We start from the raw sequence: 22490 nt of genomic DNA on the forward strand, positions 1-22490 counted from the left end.
ATTCTGTTTTCTACAGTGTTATTAGGAGGCTACTGTAAATGAGATGCTGAATATCAGTACTCAAAGCTTGTGAAATAATTATTACAGAAATAACTAAATTGTTCTTGTATATCTTCAAGGGCACTGGCTGCTATCAGCTATGCTATACAAATGAGGTTTACCCAGCTGTATTGATATGCTTTTAATGATATGTGTGTTACCTCTGTGACTCACATTGCTGTTACTGTGCTGTTGGTTTCAAGAGGAAGTTTGCTTGTTTTCCTTCTAATTAAAGTGATATTATGTCAGATTACTCTTTGATATTGGCTATCCTGCCTTTTAAATAAAAGATGGACCTTTTGGCAGTAAATCTCTGCAAACACCGGTGTGATTTCCTGATTTGTATTCAAACGTGATGCATGTTGTTGTCAAAGTTGACAATATTAGCATAATGTCCTTATCTGTATTTGTACAGTATTGCCCACACTCGCTGTGATGTTGCTTATTCTTTCTCATCTTGCTATGGTCCTTGATGCTATCAGCCTCAAGGAGACTGCCGTAGTGCCCCCTGCTGGTAAAGTAAGAACTAAACAGCTAAAATCATAGAGGAGAACAATTACCAAGTCACGCTCAATCTCAATTGTATGCTGAGGTGAAAGGCCATACTTAGTCTTTAATGCTTGATAAGTCCCACTTTTTGGAGATTCTAACAGTTAACAGTTTCTGAGTAAGTCATAAATACAGCTTTAAGGGCTTTGATTCCTTACACTTGAATCATCAGTAATTTGCCTACCATTTCAGCCATATACTTACAAGACTTTGATAACTAACCAGATCACATATACTTGTACTGATTGCTTCAATTAACAGGTCTTAACTTCTAGAAAACCTTTCTAATATTTAAGAAGCTACAGTATGCTGAAATCATGTTTAAATACCATGCCATTTTATTTTGTAATAAGCTGCATGGTATGACCAAACTTCTAATTTAAGTTCATTTGAAGATTATGTATGCAGTGATGAGTCGTAACCTGAACACAAGCTTTTCAACACAATGCAGGGAATTGATAATTGTTATATTCCAAAACAAAGTGAAGCCCAGCTAGAATAATCAGTTTCAAATGATGAAGTCAGGAAAGGTCATTTGAGATTTATATCATCGTCTTAACTTCTACATTGTCTGTCCAGATATTGATAAGAGCTGCTATTCTAAATACTTGACAACAGTTGAGCAAAGCGGCAGTTCAGGCAGTGAACTCACTTTAACCTCAAATCAAATCACGTAAACATCAAGCATGTTTTTGGGCACTTCCATACCAGATAAAACTATCAGGTGAATAGCTAGTATCTTATTTGTTCTTCAATAAACAATATGCCCAATGATCATCGAGAAAGGGATTTATATCTTACCTCAATCCATTCCGTCCCTGCTGTGTCTCAGAGTTCACCTCCTCTTACCCAGCCTCCATCTGCTTTTTGGCTTTGTCTACTAAGGGAGGGCACTTATCCTGCCCCCCTGCCCCTGGCACCTCCACTTATCTGCAAGCTAATTTATGGGCCAAAGACCAAAGAATGTGGTGTAAAATGGGAGGCTATATATCGTGTGAAAACTGTGTTCTGTATTGCAACTGTACATTGTATGTAAAAAACAAATCATAACGAAATCTAACCACTGGTGTTTCCCTTTGTAGTTACAGCAGGAAACCCAGTCCCTATGTTGCTGTCTGCTGTTAGTTTCAGAAGACAACCATCAGTTGTTTTGCCAGGTAATATTATTTATTTTGTAAATTGGCACAGAAATGCCCTAATCTTGTGCTACCATTGTCCCTTAGCTTAATACAGACCCAGTGTATTCCTATTGTACTGCCACTGCATTAAAGATATTAAATTTTCTTATCTGTTTAATATACTGTTGTGTGTGTGCTCATTATTTACCAAGCTTTCTAACTAGTAAAAAAATACACAACTTCACACAATGAGTCGTAATTGTTTTAAACCACCTCAGAAATTCAGTTTTAGAAGTTTTTTGAGAAGAGGACCTGTGGTTGAAAAATATATATTTTTTTTGCAGGAAAAGCCAGTCGGCATGGTAAATAATGATCCACACAGACACAAAAAATAGGACATTTAGAAAATTGAAAATACTGTTTCTCTCTATTAAAAAACATTTGATATGAGTGTCTTCCGGGAAATTCATTACCTTCAGAACATTATCCTCTTTCTTACCCATACAAATGGCAACCTGATTGAAGAGACAATAAACCATATGTTATAATAGCTGTAATACTGTAATCTGGGTGACTTTCATATACTAATGTAGAATATTATTATTATACTTGTTTCTTTTGTAGGTGGTTGGGGACAAAGTCATGGAAGAGGAAATTAGCTTTCCAGTAAGTATGTAGAGCATTTAAAATGTTCTGAATGGGATGATAAGGTATTTGTTTTTTGATTATAATTATCATTTTTAGTATAGAGGGAGGGGTGATTTTTCTTCAAAATGTCATTACTTATAGAATTAGATAAATACAGTACTAACCCTAACCCTAACCCACTTCCACTGTTAACTATTTATTATAAAGTCTAGTGGATTGCTGAAGCCAGGGTCCTAGCGGCAGATATATTTGAACTGTGTCTCAGGGTGGTGTTTTCTCAGCATTTTCTTTTCCTCATCACAGTAATTCCTGTGTCACTGAATTATCTTGGTTGTTAGGAGAACTCGTTATTTCAAACAAATGGAAAGGGTTAAGTTTTAAAAAAAATTTAAAATGTACTGTAGTTTGGATCTAATTACTGTTATAACACACCAAGTCTCCATGTGTACAGAAGCAGGAATGAATGATGATAAAGGACACATACAATGGGAAAATAAAAACAAACAAAAAAAACTTTTAAGATTTTAAAATAAGACTTTAGCCTTTCGCAGTTACCATGCATGCAATTTCAAACGGCACAGGGTGTAAGCATTTTGTTTTGTCACCATATAAAAAATAACACAAAGATGCAGTCAGGCAGAGAAAACCAAGTTTTGTTTCCAAAAGAAAAAGAAAAGATAACTGTACACCGTTACAGTAATAATAGAAAAACAAAAGCAAGCTGTTTTGTAATGCAGTGTTGATTGTGTGTGTTTTTTGTTTTTTTTTGTAGCTTACATTTGGTCATCTGGGTAAGGTGGTTGAGAAGAAGAAATCTATCACGCTACAGGATATCAGTCCGGTGAGTGCACAGGGTTACACAGAGCTTTGTTATAGGAGAAATCACATTCTTACATTGCAGAGCAATCTACAAAGTGCTCCAAAACCTCCCTTAAGCTTTATTCAAGAGTACTTGTAACTATTGACTTTATCAAACACTACTTTCCTGCTTGGCTCCAAATGTTGTTATGGATTCATCCATATAATTTTGAATCGAAATACCAGGAGGGGGGAGCGGTAACAAATATTCTATTATGGCTGATGAAAATGCTGGCGTTCTTGCAGCACACAGTAATGGTGGGAGTAAGGCTGAACTAGAGCACATAAGTGATACCAGAATTCAGTCAAGTATTTATCTATAGTGTTGTACTGAGAAACATATGTGAATTTAACAGTAAACAAACAAAAAAGCTAAGAAGAATGTTTGTAAAGCCTTGGTAAAATAATTAAAATACAGTCCTGTAAAAGCTTTCTTTATTTAACTTGTGTATTAATAAAATTTTACCTAGGCCACTAATTTGCAGCATAATGTTTAGTATGATAATTTGAAAAAAGGCTTCAAATGTATTAATGTATTAACCCTAAAGGAGTAACCAAAATATTCAAATCTTACTGCAGCCACTGTACCTGTACAGCAGCTGCATGTTTAGAGCATAGAGGCTTGTATTTTTTAACCTTGTTCTATGTCCCCATCCCCAGATATAGAGAAAAATAATAACAAAACCAATATTGGATCAACAGAGCCACTTACCATTATTGCAAACATCATATAAATGCACAGGAAAGGTGAAAGTGACATTTGCAGCTTCTTGAAGTTTAAGAAATCAGTAGAATAAAGTATTTGCTGTAGCTCTGACAAAGGATGCAGGAGACCTGTCGATTTATTCACAAAAGGGTAAAAGAACACAGTGTTGCTTGTTGACATTGACTTATGAACCAACTGTTGCAGAGCACATTTGGAATAAGATGAAGGATGTCCAGACACAGTATTCTTCAGGGACTAGTCAAAATGATGATTACAACAATGATTACACAATCAGACATTATTCTGAAAGTCATTAGAATTATTTAGGACCTCTCAAATTGAATAATAGCTATCCATTTAAAAATATATGTTGTTTACAAGGTATTGTATGAACAGCACAATCTTGCAGAAGAATTGCCTTTGTTCTACACTGCTAAAATACATATCGGTGTGGCATATTTTCAAACATTGAAAGCAAAAAAGCATCTTTCAATCAATACATCTCCGCAAGAATGTACATTTAAAGCAAAATGCATGTGGTCCTTTAAACTGTTCTCTGTGTGAAACAATCATGTCATAGCTGATTGGTAATAATCTCTAGTAACACTGTTTTTCCTCCAGTCTTTTAACGCATTCATTTTGAATGTTCATTTTTTTTTTTAAATCTCAGCTTTGTTTCTCTTTAGGAGGAGCATCGTCAGCTGAACAGGATGTTGGGTTTTGAGGCGTACTCAATGCTGTGTGTGCCTGTAATCAGCAGGGCCACTGTCCAAGTGGTGGCCCTGGCCTGCGCATTTAACAAGAGAGGCGGGCAAAAGTGAGTACAACTGACAAGCTCTTGTATCACCCTTATATCGTAACCCTTTACAGCTGTCCCAGTTATATTGCTAAAAGTGTAATTATAGACATTATATTATACTACAGCCCCAAATCACTTCACAATCGAATTAGATGCAACCTATGTGCCATGGTTCAGTTCAAAACTGCGCATGTTGGTTTTTGTTACTAGTTCCACTATGAAGCCAACACCTACACCATATGTATTTTCTAAAACAGTAAAGTAACTGTTTTAGAAAATGCGGGAGATCAGTCTGGTAAATGTTGCATAATCAAGTGTTGCAAATCAAGCAGCATCACCTTGAGAATAATTACCCTTGGTTGGCACAAACACTGGACTTGTGCTTGTGTTTACTAATGCTGGCCGCATGCACAGCATTCCCTCGGTAACCCTGCGCTGCTACTTCATTATTCCAACATATAATCCATTCTCTGTTGTAACTTGTGAGGCAAGGTGAAGTGGAGACACTATAAAATATGACTTAACAAAGCAACATCTTTTCACTTCTAGTAATAAAGATTAATGTATTTTTTTAATTGGTTCTCACTGTACCTTTACGCCCAGTGGTGGAGACATAACTCCCGACAATGGAGAAACAGTATAATGGAGCGACCCATACATACATCCACACACATTTTCACATAACACAATAAACATATCAAACACATGTATCAAGCTATCACTGCAGTAAAAAAAAAAATCTAATCGGACAAAGCACGAAGGGTTGCCCTGAATTGCAACCATGAACCTGTTCTCCTGTCTGTTTGAATCTAGTGTCCCTATCTCTGCATGTAAGCCTCTGCCTCTCAGCGTTTCACAGAGAATATTAATGTGGCTCATGGAGTCCACGAGCAATACTGATATATCGCTGTCTATCCCCATCCTCTGCTCTCTTTCAGGGCACAAGCTTTTTATCTCTGGGAACCAGAGACTGTTTTATTAGAAAGTGCTTGCTTGCCTGTAGCAGTAGACAAGAGTGACCTACACCTTTTAGTTTGCCAATATAGGATGACCTTATCTACAGTAGGTGGAATGACAGACTGGCAACAATAGCACTAATGATGGACCAAATGAAGGGGAAAAAATCCTTTTGTTGAAATCAGTTTTTTAATTTCTCTTTATATCACCACATTAGCTGCTTAGCAGACTATACAGGAAATGAAAGACACAAAGCATAATCCTTTTGAATCATTAAGTAACTGTGGCATAAGGCACTACCATAACAGCCTGGTCTTAAACTGTAATGGCTTATCACTATCAATCAATCAATCAATCTGTATTTTATATAGTGCCTTTCATAGTGGACCACCATCACAAAGCGCTTTACAAGATGCAAGATTACTCACTACTACTATAGAAGTACTAAAAATAAACTTAGTAATACATTAAGACAAACATTTCATTATTTTTTTATTTATTTTTGGAAAAGTTTGTATAAAGTTTCTTCACAATTAATCATAAGTACAGCAGTATCAGAAGTTTTTGATGGGTTTTAAGAAATAGGGCCCTTGACACATTAGACTTCAATGCGGTTGACCCACTGCAGAATGTTGTATGCTTAAATGAACGCATCAGATACCAGAAAATACAGAGTTGTCTGGAGACTTGAACACACTTTAGCTTCTTGTATAAACCGTAAGCTTAAGCAAACAGTAAATCATATGTAGTTAAAAACTACCAATTACACCCTTTGTATGAGCCAGAATTCAAAGAAATTATTTTTCTTTTCACCGCATCAATATCAGTATGTGAGGAGGAGGAAATGAAGGGAACTTACATGTCTGCTTTCTCTAACCAAAACCCAGCAGTAAAATACATTACGCAATATAATAACTACTAAAAGTAATTATGCTGAGCAAATCAGCTTCCCTGCTGGGATCCCAAAGGACCTCCCAATGAGGAGGCTGACAAAATATTTATATTGAGCCATAGAGGACCTGTGGGAAGCAGCTTCCCCATTTTCCCCATTCACTCAGTTCTTCTTCTGCATTATATTTTAGTATTACACTTGCTGCATCATTTGTTGGTTAATAGGTCCCCTTTCAGTTTTTCTTCATTCCACCAAAATACATTTCACTGCAGCTTTTGTTTTGGCATCCTTCCGATTTAGATTCAAAGTCCTCGCTGAAACCAGGAGTAGATTCTAACGGGACAGTAGCTTTCTTTCAATGTACAAACTTGTAGATGAAACATCTGCAGGGTTTGAATCCACATTGACAGGGACTGTCAAAAGATTTAACTCACTGTTAATACTGCCACACTGGATCTATTGTGACAGTGCTTGCTATTATTACTTCAGCAACTTTATTCTTTATATTTGATGAACTCTTTCAATTCCACTGCATCAGATCAACAAGCCCCTTGCTGTGCAATGCCCTTTTTATGCCTCTGTTTTCATTTGGAGGGAATTTGATAAAGTTGGCTACTAGCATCTTTTCGCATTGCACTTGGGCAATGTTCAAAATAAATAAATTGGGATGCGATCAGAATTGTAACCTCTAGCACTTATTTGTCTAAATGCACTAGCACAACAAGTCACATTATAAGATAGTATAGTCCCAGTGACATTGTTGTGTTAATAGTCTGGTTATTTTTTATTTGATTGGATTGCATGAGAGTTTCTGTGGATTTCTGTGCAGTGTGTCATTAGAAAATTCATACACAATAATGTATTTCCATAGGTACACAGAAGCAGATGAGCACAAAATTCAGCACTGTTTCTGTTATACATCAACAGTATTAACCAGCACACTGGCATTCCAGAAGGAACAAAAGCTCAAGTTTGAATGCCAGGTAAGGACAACAAATGGAAGACTACTACTAAATTCTGGAAGACTAAATGAATAAAACAAGAACAGTGTCATAAACAATATGTACAGTATCCACCAAAAACTTACAAAACATTTTTATCAACATCAGCTTGCAGTAGTGCCTTCAACCAATGCAAGCAATTCTACCTTAAATCCCCTTGTTTTCCCTTCTGACAGCAGGATAAAAATCGAGCCTCACTAAGATGCATCAAGTGCTCTGGGGGCAAATCTGCACTTTACAATCAATCTGTGCATCTCACACAGAGCAAACACTTGCTAATGCTAATGTGATCAGTCTTAAAGACAGAGCGTGTGTTCCGAGGATGGAAATGTTGTGTGATAAGTGATAAGCAATCTGAACTTGCCTTTGCCTCACGAGATCTCCAAGGAGTCTCCAGTATGTGTCATCGTGGACGTCCCTAAAAGCAAACGGTGCGGCCTGAGTGGTCCAATTAATAGGTCAGTGGCTGTATGAGCACCCCAATGGAAAATAGGCAATGTCTTACAAGTGACAGCCGCCTCCTTGTATGGTAATCTCCAAGGTGATTCCTGAGGGGACTGATAAGGGGGCTGCTATCATCCTTTGGCATCATGTTCTTGGCTGTCAAAGTCAATTCAGTCCAAAGCATTCCAATAATTTGTCTTTTGTCTCTTGTATATTTAGAAAGAGGACCGCTAGCTTGTCTCTAAAGTAGTGCACAGAGCTTTTTCAAACAGTGCTTCCTAGTTGCCATGGCCACAGTGCACAAGTGGTTGACGTAGCCAGTGCCACAATGAAGACTGACTGCAGCTAAGTCAGCCTTTGACAGGCATCCTGGGAGACTGCCTGAGCTGGAATTCAGAACTCAGTTACTACTATTTTGTTCCACTAGACGTTCAAAAGCTGATATTGTTAATATGAGCGTCTTGTTTTCTTGTTAACTGTTGATGATGTTTTAGAGTAACAGAGGGGGGGCTGGGTGGCTCATGAATATGGGCAGTGAGATATGGCCTCTAACCCTTTAGTTAGCTGGTTTCATTTACAGTCCAGATTGACTGTAATTAAAATTGTAATTGGTGTAATAGTCTGCTTTCGGTAAAAACTGTGCTAATGATACTTTGGAGTTAAAATCTTAGCCCTTGGAGCCCTGTTTTAATTCACTAACACAAAATTGTTTCTTTACTTACAGGCACTGCTCCAAGTTGCCAAAAACCTCTTTACACACTTAGGTAAGAATCATATTATCGTCTTTATTATACAGTATATACTGCACTATTTAATTATTATTTTCAATGCAACTTAAAGCATTACCAATGTTTCTCATAATACAATTAATCAGTTAAAAAGTGAATTGAGCATTTGCAACACACATGTGTTTTTTCCAACTAAAGGCAAGCACATTTGTCCTTGTTTAGTGTCTGCATGACAGGGATTCTGAGCACACATTTTCAAGTGCTAATTGCTATGTGATGTGAGCTTCTGTTTACATATAACTAGGCCCAGCAGAGTTGTTATGTTGCAGATTGAATTTGAAAATTTGTATTTTCGATATTATGAACCTATTTTAATTTTACAGATGACGTGTCGGTCCTACTGCAGGAGATCATTATAGAAGCCAGAAACCTCAGCAATGCAGAAATGTAAGGCTATAGCATGCATTTATCCTTTCCAATGATTAGTTTTTTTTTGTTTATATAAAATACTATAGTAAACGCTTACAAGCCTACCACACAAAGTTTCCAAGTTTTACTCCCAGAGGAATAACACTACTGTTGCTAAAATTGCTAGTGTTATTTTTAAAACTGCCTCACTTTGTCAGCTTTTGCCTGAAGTCAGTTTGACTCCAGCAGTAGCTTTTGATACTCTCCTTGAGTAATGCCTGCACCAACAGATGATTATCTGCACAATTTCTTTATACTTTTAACAGACACACAAAAACATAACACACACACACACACGTTTTATATATATATATATATATATAGCTATCTGAAGGGTTATATAAACACTGCATACTAAATAGGTTAGTGCTCTTGACATTAACCTCTGAGGGGATATGGCTTGCCTTACTGAGGGACTGAGGGCATGTGACTTTCTAGGATTCTACAGGGTAGAGACAGCACACTTTCTTATTTGGTATACAGCTGTGTTGTTTGTTTCCATTACAGGTTTTGTACAATAAAATAATAACTATTGTGTAAGAGGTTGATCTGGTTTATATATGAGGCACCCACAGTGTGCAACTGTACAGTTTCATACAACATAAACAGATGAGGCGTCTTTTGTAGAGAGAGACCGTCTGTACAGCAGCAACCAAGGATGTAAATATTATTTTTTAGACTTTTTAGAGCTCATAAAACAGAGAGGACGTCATCAAAGAGTGCCAATATATCACCCTGAAGAAACCCTAATGGTAGAATGGCTAGAAAAGCAAAGCATTACCAGCAGTGCATTGGTAATGCTTTTTAATAGGATGGCACACTGATATGGTACCAGGTTACTGGCACAGTACCATTTCTCCAATGTGTCATACTATCATAACTGCCCTTGTGCTATCATTGCACTTTAGTGGAGAACACAATACAGTACACTGCTACTCAATCATTTCTCATCAAGATTAAAGTTGAGGGGCATTTTTAATCTCATTCTGTCACACAGAGAATGATGGGCATACAGTGTTTAAAACAAGCTCTAAAGAACAGAATACAAAAGCCTCTCCCGGATTCACCCTTTTCGACATGTCAACATATAAAAAAGTCATGAAAAAAATCCTGTTCTAATCAGATGTTTCCATCTATCAACAGCTGCTCTGTGTTCCTGTTGGACAGAATGAACCATGAGCTGGTGGCCAAAGTTTTTGATGGTGGTGTTGTGAATGATGATGAGGTAAATCCATCTGTTAGTCAGACTGTTCAGTCTCAGCATTTTGAATTAGAGGCATCAGGCTCCAGTGTGTGTTGAAGTGTCCAGAAATCCAATTGTGTCTGACGGATTGTATTGAAAAAAAACACTTTTGTATGTGGAAAATACAAAGAAAATGTGCTTTGACCATATTGTAATATTTTTTTGCAAATTACGCAGGTTTGTGGTCTATATTACTGTAGGTGTATTAGAAACCTTGCTTAGAACCTTATGTGTATACATATAAACTTGCCCCTTGTTTTTACTTGAAATTAATCTAAACAACCGTATTAAAAACGTGTTAATCTCATAACAAGAAAAGCTGCCTTTCCTTAATTTGCCTACATCTATACAACTGAGTAACATTCAATGGCAATAAAATTCCACATTGAGTGATTTAAAAGCCAATTGGAAGCAAATTTTCATGTCACCAGAGGCACTGACAGGTTGTGCCGTAAATTGACACAAAATAAAATGAAACTTGCAAATGCCATGGATTCATCACATACACATGACCTTTCCATCGCCCCTTAAGACCTTAAGAGCGAATCACTCTGACGAAATTATATACAGGTGTTGCATTTGTGTTGAAATGCTTTGGCAACATTGGATCACTCCTGTCATTTGAATTTGAATTTGCATACTTGGAGATGTATTTCTTTGATCCAAATTTAAATCTTGCCCTGGACAATAATCCCATTGTTCACTGTAGAGATGTTGTGCACACATGTGGTTTTAGTTGGTTTGATCATGACTGATTCTGTATTCAATCACACTGTCAGATTGGTATTGATTGGTACTCAATAATTGTGTAGAGAAGAGCAAACAAGGGAAAGTTGTGTTTTGTGATGTGTAATGAACACATTTGAACAGGTTACATTCGATTTGAATTAATCCCTAAGAATTTAAAATATCTTAAAGAAAATTACCCAGACAAATCACAGAAAAAGTATCTGCACACCCCTAGTTTTTACCTTTAAAAATGTACTTTAATTTGTTTTGCCCTGTATTGGCAGACAAGCTTCAGCTGTGGACTCTGCCAAGTACCTGTTGTAATCAGTACAGTACATCTTTGTTGATTCATCCTTAAGAGCTTAGCAAGTAGTTGCTAGTGTGCTATATGCTGAACTATATACTTTTTTGTTCTTTTGAAGAATGAGTTTCGGATCCCAGCTGATCAAGGTATTGCTGGTCACGTAGCAACCACAGGAAAGATCTTGAACATCAAGGATGCCTATTCCCATCCTCTGTTTTACCGAGGCGTGGATGACAGTACTGGCTTCCGGACAAGGAACATTCTTTGCTTCCCCATCAAAGATGAGAATAATGGCAAGCTTGACTACTTTATTATTTTTTGCTATTGTAATAACCATTGTTATAAACAGTGAAATGTAGCCTGTGGTGAAATTCTGCTTGGTCCCTCATTGGTGCAAAATTTTTACATTGGTGCATGAGTGGTTTAGCAAAATTTCAGGCAATACGTCAAATACTGTTTTTGTCCGTAGATGAAAAGTAACAACAAAAACACACTCAGCACATTGGGAAAGCTTTCATTTTGAACACATAGAATGGATTTTACATATACAGTGTGCAATAGGAAAAAGAAACCGCAGAGAAAACAAACTAATAACAAGTACAGTATTGCTAACAAGAGCTCTATTCTATGCAGACAGTTCATGGTACCTGACCTTCAGGAGAATGCAAAACACAGCACAAAATCTGACAAGTAAAAAACTACATTCACTTTGAAATCATTTTGTTTTGTTAAATTGTCTCTGTTCACTTCCATTATTCAAGGTAATGAGGGTGAAATTCAATTAAATGTAGGCTTTATTGGCTATGCTGTATAGAGCTGGCTGTGTTCCAGTCTTTTTGGAGAAGATTAATCCTTTTGTTTTCTGTCATTTTGATAAATACTCTGTGTTTCGGATCTAGTGAACCTTGTTGCTTGAAGCATATTATACTTTGTGGTAATGGTGCATGGAATTTGCTTTTTTCCAACTGTTTTTTTTCTGATGGAAATGGCTTGAAGAAAAATAGCAGATGCATTTGTTTTGTTGGCCAGCGTGTATACAGACTTGACGCATCCAGTAAAAGGCGCTCCTCGTGGAGTGCAGGATGCACCCTATAGCCTGGAGGTTGACAGTTCGATTCCAGGCTATTCCACTGCCAACCGTGGACGGGAGTTCCAAGGGGGCGGTGCACAGTTGGCCGAGTACCACCTGGGTGGGGAGGGCTTAGGTTGACCAGGGTGTCCTTGGCTCATCGCGCACCAGCGACCCATGTAGACTGGCCGGGCGCCTGCAGGCCTGCCTGTAAGTTGTCCGGAGCTGTGTGGTCCTCCGACTCTGTAGCTCTGAGGTGGCTGCATGGCGGGCCTGCAGAGTGTAAAAAAGCGGACGGCTGACGGCAAACGTTTCGGAGGACGCTTGTGTCCGTCTTCGTCTCTTCCGAGTCAGCGCAGGGGTGGCAGCGGTGAGCCGGGTTGAAATAAAAAATAATTGGGCTTTCCAAATTGGGAAGAAAATGAGAAAAAATAATTGCAGATTTAAAAAAAAAAAAAAATTAGTGTCAAGTGTCAGCAGGTGGCAACTCAGACATTACTTTTGAATGAATGAATATCCAACCTAACAGGTTCAATCCAGGAGATTATTTACAACAACAGTACTTAAATACAACTTGCATTTAGTTTGTAAACGGTAAAATAGAAAGCTTTTTCAAATGAAGTGGCAAAAACACACAAATTGTGCACAGACATGAGAATGTTGCACCCCTGAATCACAATGCTTTTGTACTCTGCTACAGATGTATACCATGCAGAAATTAGCAGGTACTGTAAATTAGATCGAGCTGTTAACTGTATTTCCCTGTTTGAATGCCCCTACAGTTGAGAGAGAAACCTAATTCAGTCTATTTCCTCTTGTCCTCTAGAGGTGATTGGTGTAGCTGAACTGGTCAATAAGATTAATGGCCCCGGGTTCAATAGGTTTGATGAAGATTTGGCCACGGCGTTCTCAATCTACTGTGGAATCAGTATTGCTCACGTAAGTCATTGTCCTCTGTGGATGACCATGCTTGTTTGTTTTATTAGTTTAGTTAAACAGTACATGATGCAATTTAAAAAAAAAAAAAAGAAATCACTATATCGTTTACTAAGTGCTTCATAATCATAAAACTATATTTTCATATGGTTTCATTTTTTCTGGAATAGTTATTAGTAAATAGTTGGCAAATAACAATAAGCGATCATACAGAACACTCATAATATGATTTTAAAGGCTAAGAAGTATTATGAAAATGTAGATGATATGCCTTTAATATTTGACCTTGAGCATTAGTTGTGGTAGGGTTTGGAAAACATTTTATCTGCCTTAACGGAGGTGTTTTCTGCTTTTTAAGAGATAAGTAAGTTTCTGTCATTCTTTGGGATTTTTTGTTTATGTCATTAATAATACATGTGAAGTCCAGATAATATTCATACATATGTATAAGAAAATCAGGCATGGGTGGGGTTTTAACACAATTGAATGGAACAAAATGTCATTATTGTATTGCCTGCTTATGTAAAATATTTGTATTTCATATTTTATTAATAAGATCCTTATTATTGGAACGTCAATATTTATATTTAGTTGCTCCATAGTTTCAATAACTGTTCAGAATTTACCACCTACAGTTTCCAAATATTTATTTTCTTACCATATTAATATCCTATTGCTGTATTTATTGTTGTTTCTGCCATGCTTACTGTTTGTCATGCTAACCAACTATTCCTGAAAACAATGCTTCTGAAAAGACTTTCCAAGGCTGGTTGTGGGGAAGTGGGGTAGGGGATTATGACTGCTCCATGCACTGAAGCATGTACAACACTGATATGCTTCCTCACCTCACTCCCGTACAGTCAGCCATGCGGTGTCTTTTTAGAAGCAGTTTAATCCTGGCGAATAATTGTCTTTGCAGAAATGACAATAGAGAATTCTACATAAAATGTTTTTGAATAGGCAAGACTCACAAAACTAAATCTCTTTAAATATATTAATACCGAATTAATTTTTTTTTTTTTTAAAAGCGTCTGTCAAATAGGGTGACAAGGTAAATCTATTTCTGATGCTAACAATTGAAGATGTTTGCTGTTTTTTCCCCTCTACAGTCTCTGCTGTATAAGAAAGTCCATGAAGCTCAGTTTAGAAGTCACCTGGCCAATGAAATGATGATGTATCATATGAAGGTAAACACACAATCATCTAGTTTTTGACTGTTACTATCTTTCGTGAACAAAGCCTCTTGAGGTGCTCGTTATGACAGACACTATTATTTTAGCCTGCAATTGCTTTTTAATAAGTCGCCAAACAGCAAAACTACTATCAGAAGAAAAGTCAGTTGATTTAGCCTGTGCTCATATTTTTTTCTTTGTATCTTTAAACAGGTATCAGAGGAAGAGATGACCAAGCTTCTGACATTTGGAATCCAACCTGTGAATGAGATTCATCCAAGCTTTGCCTATTTCACCTACACGCCTCGCTCCTTGCCAGATGATGACACTCCTATGGTGAGGTTTTCAAAGGAACACACTTTGAGGTGTTCTTTTTTCAAACCAACTCACCCTCAGAAATCCATTTTGTAGGAGTCCTTTCAGAAACATACCCAGTGGTAGAAAACACGTTTGTCAGAATAGTCATTCAGCATGGTAAATAATGAATAAAACAACAGAGAATGATAAAAAACAAATGATAGGACTTTAATGGGTAAGGGATTAAAATACTATAATCCCTCCCTATTTACTGTAACAGTATAAAAATAATGTGGTGTTCATTGGTCAATAAGCTTTTGTATTGTGTCTTTTCTCTTTGTTTTTCTTTGCTTTATCCACATTGATATTACTATATCAATTTTATCAAGCTTATTAAACAACCACAATCATATTATTATTTCTCTCTCCCCAGGCTATTCTAAGCATGTTTGAGGACATGGGCTTTATTAACACTTATAAGATAGACATTAAAACATTGGCAAGGTAAGCACTTTAATTAGTATATTTAGTCACTTTGGTTTCGTACTGCAGCTGTGTGTCTGTCTATGTACTGTACAGTACTTTTTTATGTTCTATAACAGAGGAATGTTCTTTTCTGCCTCTAGGTTCTGTCTCATGGTAAAGAAGGGATACAGGGATCCACCCTATCACAACTGGATGCACGCATTCTCTGTCTCTCATTTCTGTTATCTCCTGAACCAGAATCTGGAACTCTCCAAGTATCTTGAGTAAGGTTACATTTCTATTTCTGTAGATCAAGGTGTAGAGATGTGTGCTTGTTTGGTGGGGTAGGGTGAGAATTTTCAGATGAGAATTTTCCAGGGGAAGGTAAACTGTAAATTCCTTTTATGAAAACAAAGCTAGGTCAGACATCTTTTATGTACAGTGCTCCTAAATTCTGGAATCGGTTACCACCTGACATTTGAAATGCTGCTTCACTGGGTAAATTTAAACACTTGATTCACAATTACTTTCTTCCTCGAGGTATATGCAATCACTGGTTAGAGAAAAGTTTGCGTGAGAATCAATCGATCATGTTAGACGTATATTTGTCTACTGGGTCCCTCTTGAAAAAAGTTGGATGTGTCAACTTAATGAGATTTTCCTGGTGTGTATGTGTCACATTTTTAAGTAAATACAAAATCAGTGCAATAGCTTTAAGAGATAAAGAATCCCCAGCTTAATATTACAAAAATGTCTGGTGCTGCCTACATAGGGACCATACTGTAATTAACATGCCACGTGTTTGAGAATAACTAGAGGAAATCAGGAAATATTAGGGACATTAGTATTATTATTATTATTATCATCATCATCATCATCATCATCAGGTGGCACGGTGGCGTAGTGGTTAGCGCTGCTTCCTCACAGCGCCAGGGTCCTGGGTTCGAATCCAGCCTCGGGTACTGTCTGTGTGGAGTTGGTATGTTCTCCCCGTGTTCACGTGGGTTTTCTCCGGGTACTCCGGTTTCCTTCCAGAGACATGCTGTCTAGGTTGATTGGTCACTCTAAATTGCCCCTGTGTGTGTGTGGTGCCCTGCGATGGACTGGCGTCCCGACTCGCCTTTTGCCCTGTGTATGCTGGGTTAGACTCCGGCTCACTACGACCCTGTAAAGGAGTAAGTGGTTAATGATAATGGATGGATTATTATTATCAATATTAAAAACAATGTAAATATTTAATGTTGAGAACCACATTGATACAGTATACTGATAGTTTACCAAAAAGGCTTACTTTGTGTTTTTTGCATTATCATGTTATAAAACACTTTATTTGCTATTCACTGGCATGTTTCAATTTCAGGAATGGGCAGATAGTAATATGTTTTAAATGACTTAGAATTTTAATATGACATGCAATTAGGGGTGTTGGGAGCTGATTGAGACTTGCAGATTACAGTAGGGAAGTGCATAATATGGACAACATGTCATTTAGTTTTTGCCTATGGCAACTGAAACAGTGTTAACAATTGGCATCCAGTCCAAATTCATAAATAGGCTCTCAATTCCAATCTGCTTGACACAATACCAGAATAATATTAGTATACTCAAAAGGATTAGCAGCCTGACTGAAGGATCTTTAATTCTGGTGAATTTAGTTATCTAAACCCCCGAAGCGCAGGGATTTCCAAAGAACGAGACTCTTTTTATCTAACCACCGACAGGTTCGTTGATGAGGTTGGGTCTTGGACAAGGTGAAGGATGAGTAGACAAAAGCAGGACTCAAGCCTCTCTGGTGTAACAGGGCAAGTCCAATATTGGCAATCTCAGTGATGGATTGAGTTTTGCTAAAGGGCAAGGGACTGACAGCACTGGGCTCAGTTCAACTGAAGGCTAGGACCCTTAGTTATTGGCACAATGATTAATTCAGCACTCGGAAGAGGTGAGGACCAAACAATATTGCAGGCAGATTTCCCCTGGGACAAGTGCTCCACTCAGCAGAAATGATGGATCTACAATATGCATTAGGAACATGTTTTAACTATTTCCATCTTGTCAGTTACTTGTACTCAGATAATTGCACAATAGTGTCCCATTGGAAGAAGTAGATATGATTGGTTGGTTACTTGTACTATTAACAGAGGTCCTCTTTTAGTCTGGGTTGTAGCATGCTTGGGTAAGAACCATAAGGTTTGATCCCTGCTTTCCCCAACAGTAGATAATTTGCTCATTTTCAATGAGAGACATTGGAAGGACTTTGTTACATTGACACCCAGCAAAAAAGTATGAGTAAAATGTTTTAAAGAAGTTCTCTGCAATCTGTGGTTGTCTGTATATTTTCATGACAACACTCTGGAATAAGGCAAGATTTAGAAAAGACATCAAGAATGAAAAAAACATGAATTTTTTATCACAGTTGTTGTTTGCTTTGTCATTTGGAACTTTTTAAAAGCCACACAAAGGATTTAATGCTAGACTAAGAGTGGCAAAAGTAAATCTTTACATACTGTATACACCGATAATGAGCTAATTACAGAATATGTGTAGAAGTTCGAATGGTTAATGACTTAACCTCTTTTTTATTTCAGGGACATTGAGATATTTGCTCTTTTTGTATCGTGTATGTGCCATGACTTGGACCACCGAGGAACCAACAATTCCTTCCAAGTGGATTCGGTAAGGAGCTGTGAAGTGTGATGTTACTGCTTTAGATCTGTCGTACACTGTAGTTTACCATAGTGAGAAGTGTTCACTTGCCTCCTACAAGCTGAATGGAAGTAAACAAACTGAGAAGGGGTACTACTGTATGTAAATAATCGTGCTATATAAGATGGTATTACCCTCCAAGTATTCGGACAGCATAAGACACAGGGGTGGTTAGTGTTGTACGCTATCTCCAGGAAGATTTGATGGGTCTCAGCCCCATTACAAAATAAAAACAAACCTAGGCTGTAACCAGTAAAAATGCACTGAATAATAGAATTTGCATAGAGACATGAGTAGTCAAGCAATGTACAGCTATGGCCAAAAGTTTTGCATTATCTAGACTAAAAAAAATTTTAATTTCGAAATGTCGTATTTCAGTTTGTGTCTGTTTTTCGTCAAGTATATGGAAAACTACAAAGCGGTATGTAATTAAATATATTAAGATAACATTATTCAGCAGGTTTTATTCGACTTTATAAAGCAAAATTAGTTAATTCTATAGGGTGACACAAAACTTTTGGCCTTAGCTGTAGTCTTTACTATAATAAAACAGAGCGCTTGAGTTGACACAAAAAATATTAGTTACATGCAAAAAAGGCTGCCATCTCTGTATTAATGATGAATAACTCACACAATGATTTATCTCTCCTTAGATATTGCATGACTTATAAAGCCATGTAGCAGGTCACCTGTTTAAACAAGACATTTCATCTCACTGTTTATTTTTAATAACAATATTTTGATGCACCAAATAATAATACATGATGTTAGCTGTGTCTGCAGTATTTCCAGAGACGATTCCTCAACACAAACTCAAAATCTAATCTCACCTTCTGAAAAAACAAATGATTTCATTCATCATCCAACCAGGAATCTAATTATTTTTGTGTCTGTGATACTTCTCTTGTTTTTAGCAATCTGTGCTGGCTGCCCTATACAGCTCAGAAGGATCAGTGATGGAGGTAAAATGTCACATGCTTGTATTTTACCCTTTTAAAAGCATGTTATATTATATTATACATTAGATTTAATCTATTTAGGTTTCTTTCTCCTCAGAGACACCACTTTGCCCAGGCAATAGCCATTCTAAACACTCATGGATGTAACATCTTTGAGCAGTTCTCCAGAAAGGTCAGTGAGAAATTACAATAAGTTATACACGGTAACCCTAGATTTTACATAACTGCATGAAATAGCAACATGGTCAAACTAGGATTGGAATTAACATTCTATTTTTGTATATATATATATATATATATATATATATATATATATATATATATATATACATATATATATATATATATATATATATATATATATATATACATATATATATATATATATATATATATATATATATATATATATATATATATATATATATATATATATATATATATATATGTATGCAGCTGTTTCTAATAGAATGCGCTTTAAATCAGCTATTACATCAAGGAATTAAGTTACCTTGAGATGTCACCTTGAGATTCAATGAAGATGGACCTAACAAAAAACACACATACTGTTTTATTTTAGGATTACCAAAGGATGCTGGATCTGATGAGAGATATTATATTGGCAACTGACTTGGCTCATCATTTACGTATCTTCAAAGACCTTCAGAAAATGGCAGATGGTAAAAATATTTCCTATCTTGAGATGCTGGAAGGCGCTTGTAAAGACCACACAAATGAAATGAGAAGGGTATTGTATGTAAAGAAACCTATTGTGCACATTATATTGAGTTAGAGTATTCATGCACTACCTTCCAAGAAGTTTGGGGAAATCGTTGGGGAACAGGGGGCACTACTGAAGCCTGGTAAGGTTAAAGGGCTTAATAGATCCAGTAGATGTATAGGTTACGGTTGGGCCAATTCAATGTAATTCTAGGTTGTGAGTCGATGAAGAATATATGCTGATGTTTCTGTGAAAATATAATTGTTGCTAGCCTTTAACAAGGATAAAATGAAGGTTACATTCTTGGCCCTAACACTTTTATTAGGCTTCTGTCAAAATATTGAGTACAGACAAACAATCATTCAATCCATGTGGACGCATTTGTTCCAGATGTATTTCCTCCTTGTCCCGTGAGGGTCCCTTTCTCATTCATTATTATGCAGGTTATGCTGACATCTATTGGTATACATGTGTATAGCATTTTGAGAATTCTACAGGCAGCAGACGGGAACAAGCATCTTTGAAGTCAAGTTTCGTTTGGCATGACATTTAGACTTTTCCTTTGGTTGGTTTAACACAATCAACAATGTTAAAGGGTAATTCCTTGTTACCAATCAATGAGAAAGGCTTTAGCTGCGGATGCAGTATCCTGTTTTCAAGTAGTCTCTAACATTACATCCTAAACAACGAAACCAATTTGAAATGCATACTTGAGTGCAGCAATAACTGTTGAGTTAATGTGGTTTCAACTTTCAAATCTTAGAAGGCAAGAATATGATGAGCTGGATTCCACCTTCCCCATCCACTACTACACATCCGACTAGATTCTCAACACTATTTACTCCAAATTGTAGAGACATTTTTTTCTGAATGGAAAAAAGCCCATTCAAATTATAAAACAAAAAAGAAGCAATTTAAGACTGCTTACCCATCATTAGCTTCAATTTTACTGTTAATGATACAAGACATATGAGAAGTGTGTACATCACGTGTTTTCTACTGGAGAACTCTGGTTATCTTTGTGTTTTATACACACCAGCAGTATTGAGGCAAACAAGCACATGCAATTAAACCGAACAAGTTTCATTGTTTTTCACAATGTCTACAAGGTTTACAGATGGGAGCTGTTCCATTGAATGCACAAGCAGCAATGTATGCATTTGAACTAACCTGGGCAAAATGTAGGCACACGCAATTTGGAATGTTGTGTGTGATTCTGTTTTTGAACCCATTTCAGCAAGAATCCAGAACCACATTAAATATTATATCAAAAACATATTTATTGGGGGTAATTCTGGGATAACCACAGGTAGGTGTTTGATAAAATCCAGAGGTGGTTTATCCTGAGGGAATATACAGTAGGTTGATAAAATGAACCAAATAGATTTGGGTAGTGCCTTTATCCATGTAATTACACTGTTCAGGGCACGTACTGATGAAGTCATCCCTGTGTGTCATGAAAAGCACTATATAACTAAAAACTAAATAATACTGTATGGGCTCTTCAAATGGTCAAGAGTTTTTGGTAAACAATTATAATATTCAAGTATAATAGTGTTGATATTGGCTTTGAGTTAAATGGACAGAGCCACCAACCACTTTATCTCTGCCAGTCAGGGCAACTCAAACCCTGTCGGTCTCTTTGTTTTATCCTAGTGGGCTATGACCCAAAGAACAAGCATCACCACAGTCTGATCCTCTGCCTGCTCATGACCTCATGTGACCTGTCAGACCAGACCAAAGGATGGAAAACCACCACTAAGATTGCTGTAAGTATAGTACAGCTTATGGGTTATGTCTCTGTTCTTTAACTACATTGTAAGTCTACATTGTGAGCATTCCAATTGGAGACAGGGCATGGTTTTTGTAACTATAGGACAGCAATTTTATAATGCCATCCAAAGTAGGGATAGCTGAGACACGTTTGTGGTGGCTTTGCCCTGTGGGGGTTACCTGTGTTGCCAAATTGCTGATATGACCATATGCAAAACGCAATGGTTTGCTCCCTTGAATATCACAGATAACACCCAAGAGGCTAACCTAATCATTATCATACTGTGTATAGTACTCACCCAAAAAACAACAACAGAAAGAACAGGTTGATCAATATGCTTTGTCCTCTAAATATAAATGAGTCATATTATATATTATTGTACCCAGTCAAAAACTAACTGGGTACTTTGCTATGTGTTCCTGATATACCTATAACTCAGATTCATGGTTATTTATTACCCATTTTTTAATTGTCTTTGGCAAAAGTATGTAAAAAAACAAACATGTTATTAAGGTGTTTATTATTGTTGTTAACAATTACAATACAATGTAATAATACGATAGATGGCATGCTATAAAGTACTTATAAGGTTTGTTTTAATGCACCACAGGGTTTAAAACACTGCTATAGCTTGTTCTGATTCATAACCATCTTTAATTGTTAAGAACATCCATTATAGCTTGCTTATTGAAGCTATTATTAATCTATTACAAATCCTAAACTGTGTGCCTCCTCTGTGTTTTAAAGCCCTGCTGGGATAACTTTCACTTCAGCTGTGGATCTTATTTGCCTTGATATGTGGTGATAAATAATACATTGCCACCCAAACTGATTTTTCAATGGAGTAATCCTAGAGTTTATACAGCTCCCTGTAGTGTATAATACATACCCTCTCACCACCCCATACAGCA

At 36.8% G+C, this 22490-nt stretch overlaps 1 protein-coding gene across 3 annotated transcripts in view; it reads left to right on the plus strand.

Annotated features, from left to right (window-relative positions):
* The window catches only part of LOC117405690 (cGMP-dependent 3',5'-cyclic phosphodiesterase-like), a 171831-nt gene that overhangs the window by 144055 nt on the left and 5286 nt on the right, over nt 1-22490 (plus strand). For all 3 annotated transcript variants that reach the window (XM_059031030.1, XM_059031031.1, XM_059031032.1), the window contains exons 10-28: nt 1671-1745; nt 2331-2372; nt 3127-3195; nt 4605-4735; nt 7438-7549; nt 8736-8775; nt 9123-9186; nt 10351-10432; nt 11602-11776; nt 13379-13491; nt 14598-14675; nt 14874-14996; nt 15391-15461; nt 15584-15706; nt 18008-18095; nt 19040-19087; nt 19182-19256; nt 19665-19764; nt 21462-21574. In XM_059031030.1, the coding sequence (XP_058887013.1) occupies nt 1671-1745; nt 2331-2372; nt 3127-3195; nt 4605-4735; nt 7438-7549; nt 8736-8775; nt 9123-9186; nt 10351-10432; nt 11602-11776; nt 13379-13491; nt 14598-14675; nt 14874-14996; nt 15391-15461; nt 15584-15706; nt 18008-18095; nt 19040-19087; nt 19182-19256; nt 19665-19764; nt 21462-21574 (1722 nt within the window). The remainder of the gene's footprint in view (nt 1-1670; nt 1746-2330; nt 2373-3126; nt 3196-4604; nt 4736-7437; nt 7550-8735; nt 8776-9122; nt 9187-10350; nt 10433-11601; nt 11777-13378; nt 13492-14597; nt 14676-14873; nt 14997-15390; nt 15462-15583; nt 15707-18007; nt 18096-19039; nt 19088-19181; nt 19257-19664; nt 19765-21461; nt 21575-22490) is intronic.

Source organism: Acipenser ruthenus, chromosome 9 (genome assembly GCF_902713425.1).
Source record: "Acipenser ruthenus chromosome 9, fAciRut3.2 maternal haplotype, whole genome shotgun sequence".
Classification (NCBI taxonomy): domain Eukaryota; kingdom Metazoa; phylum Chordata; class Actinopteri; order Acipenseriformes; family Acipenseridae; genus Acipenser; species Acipenser ruthenus.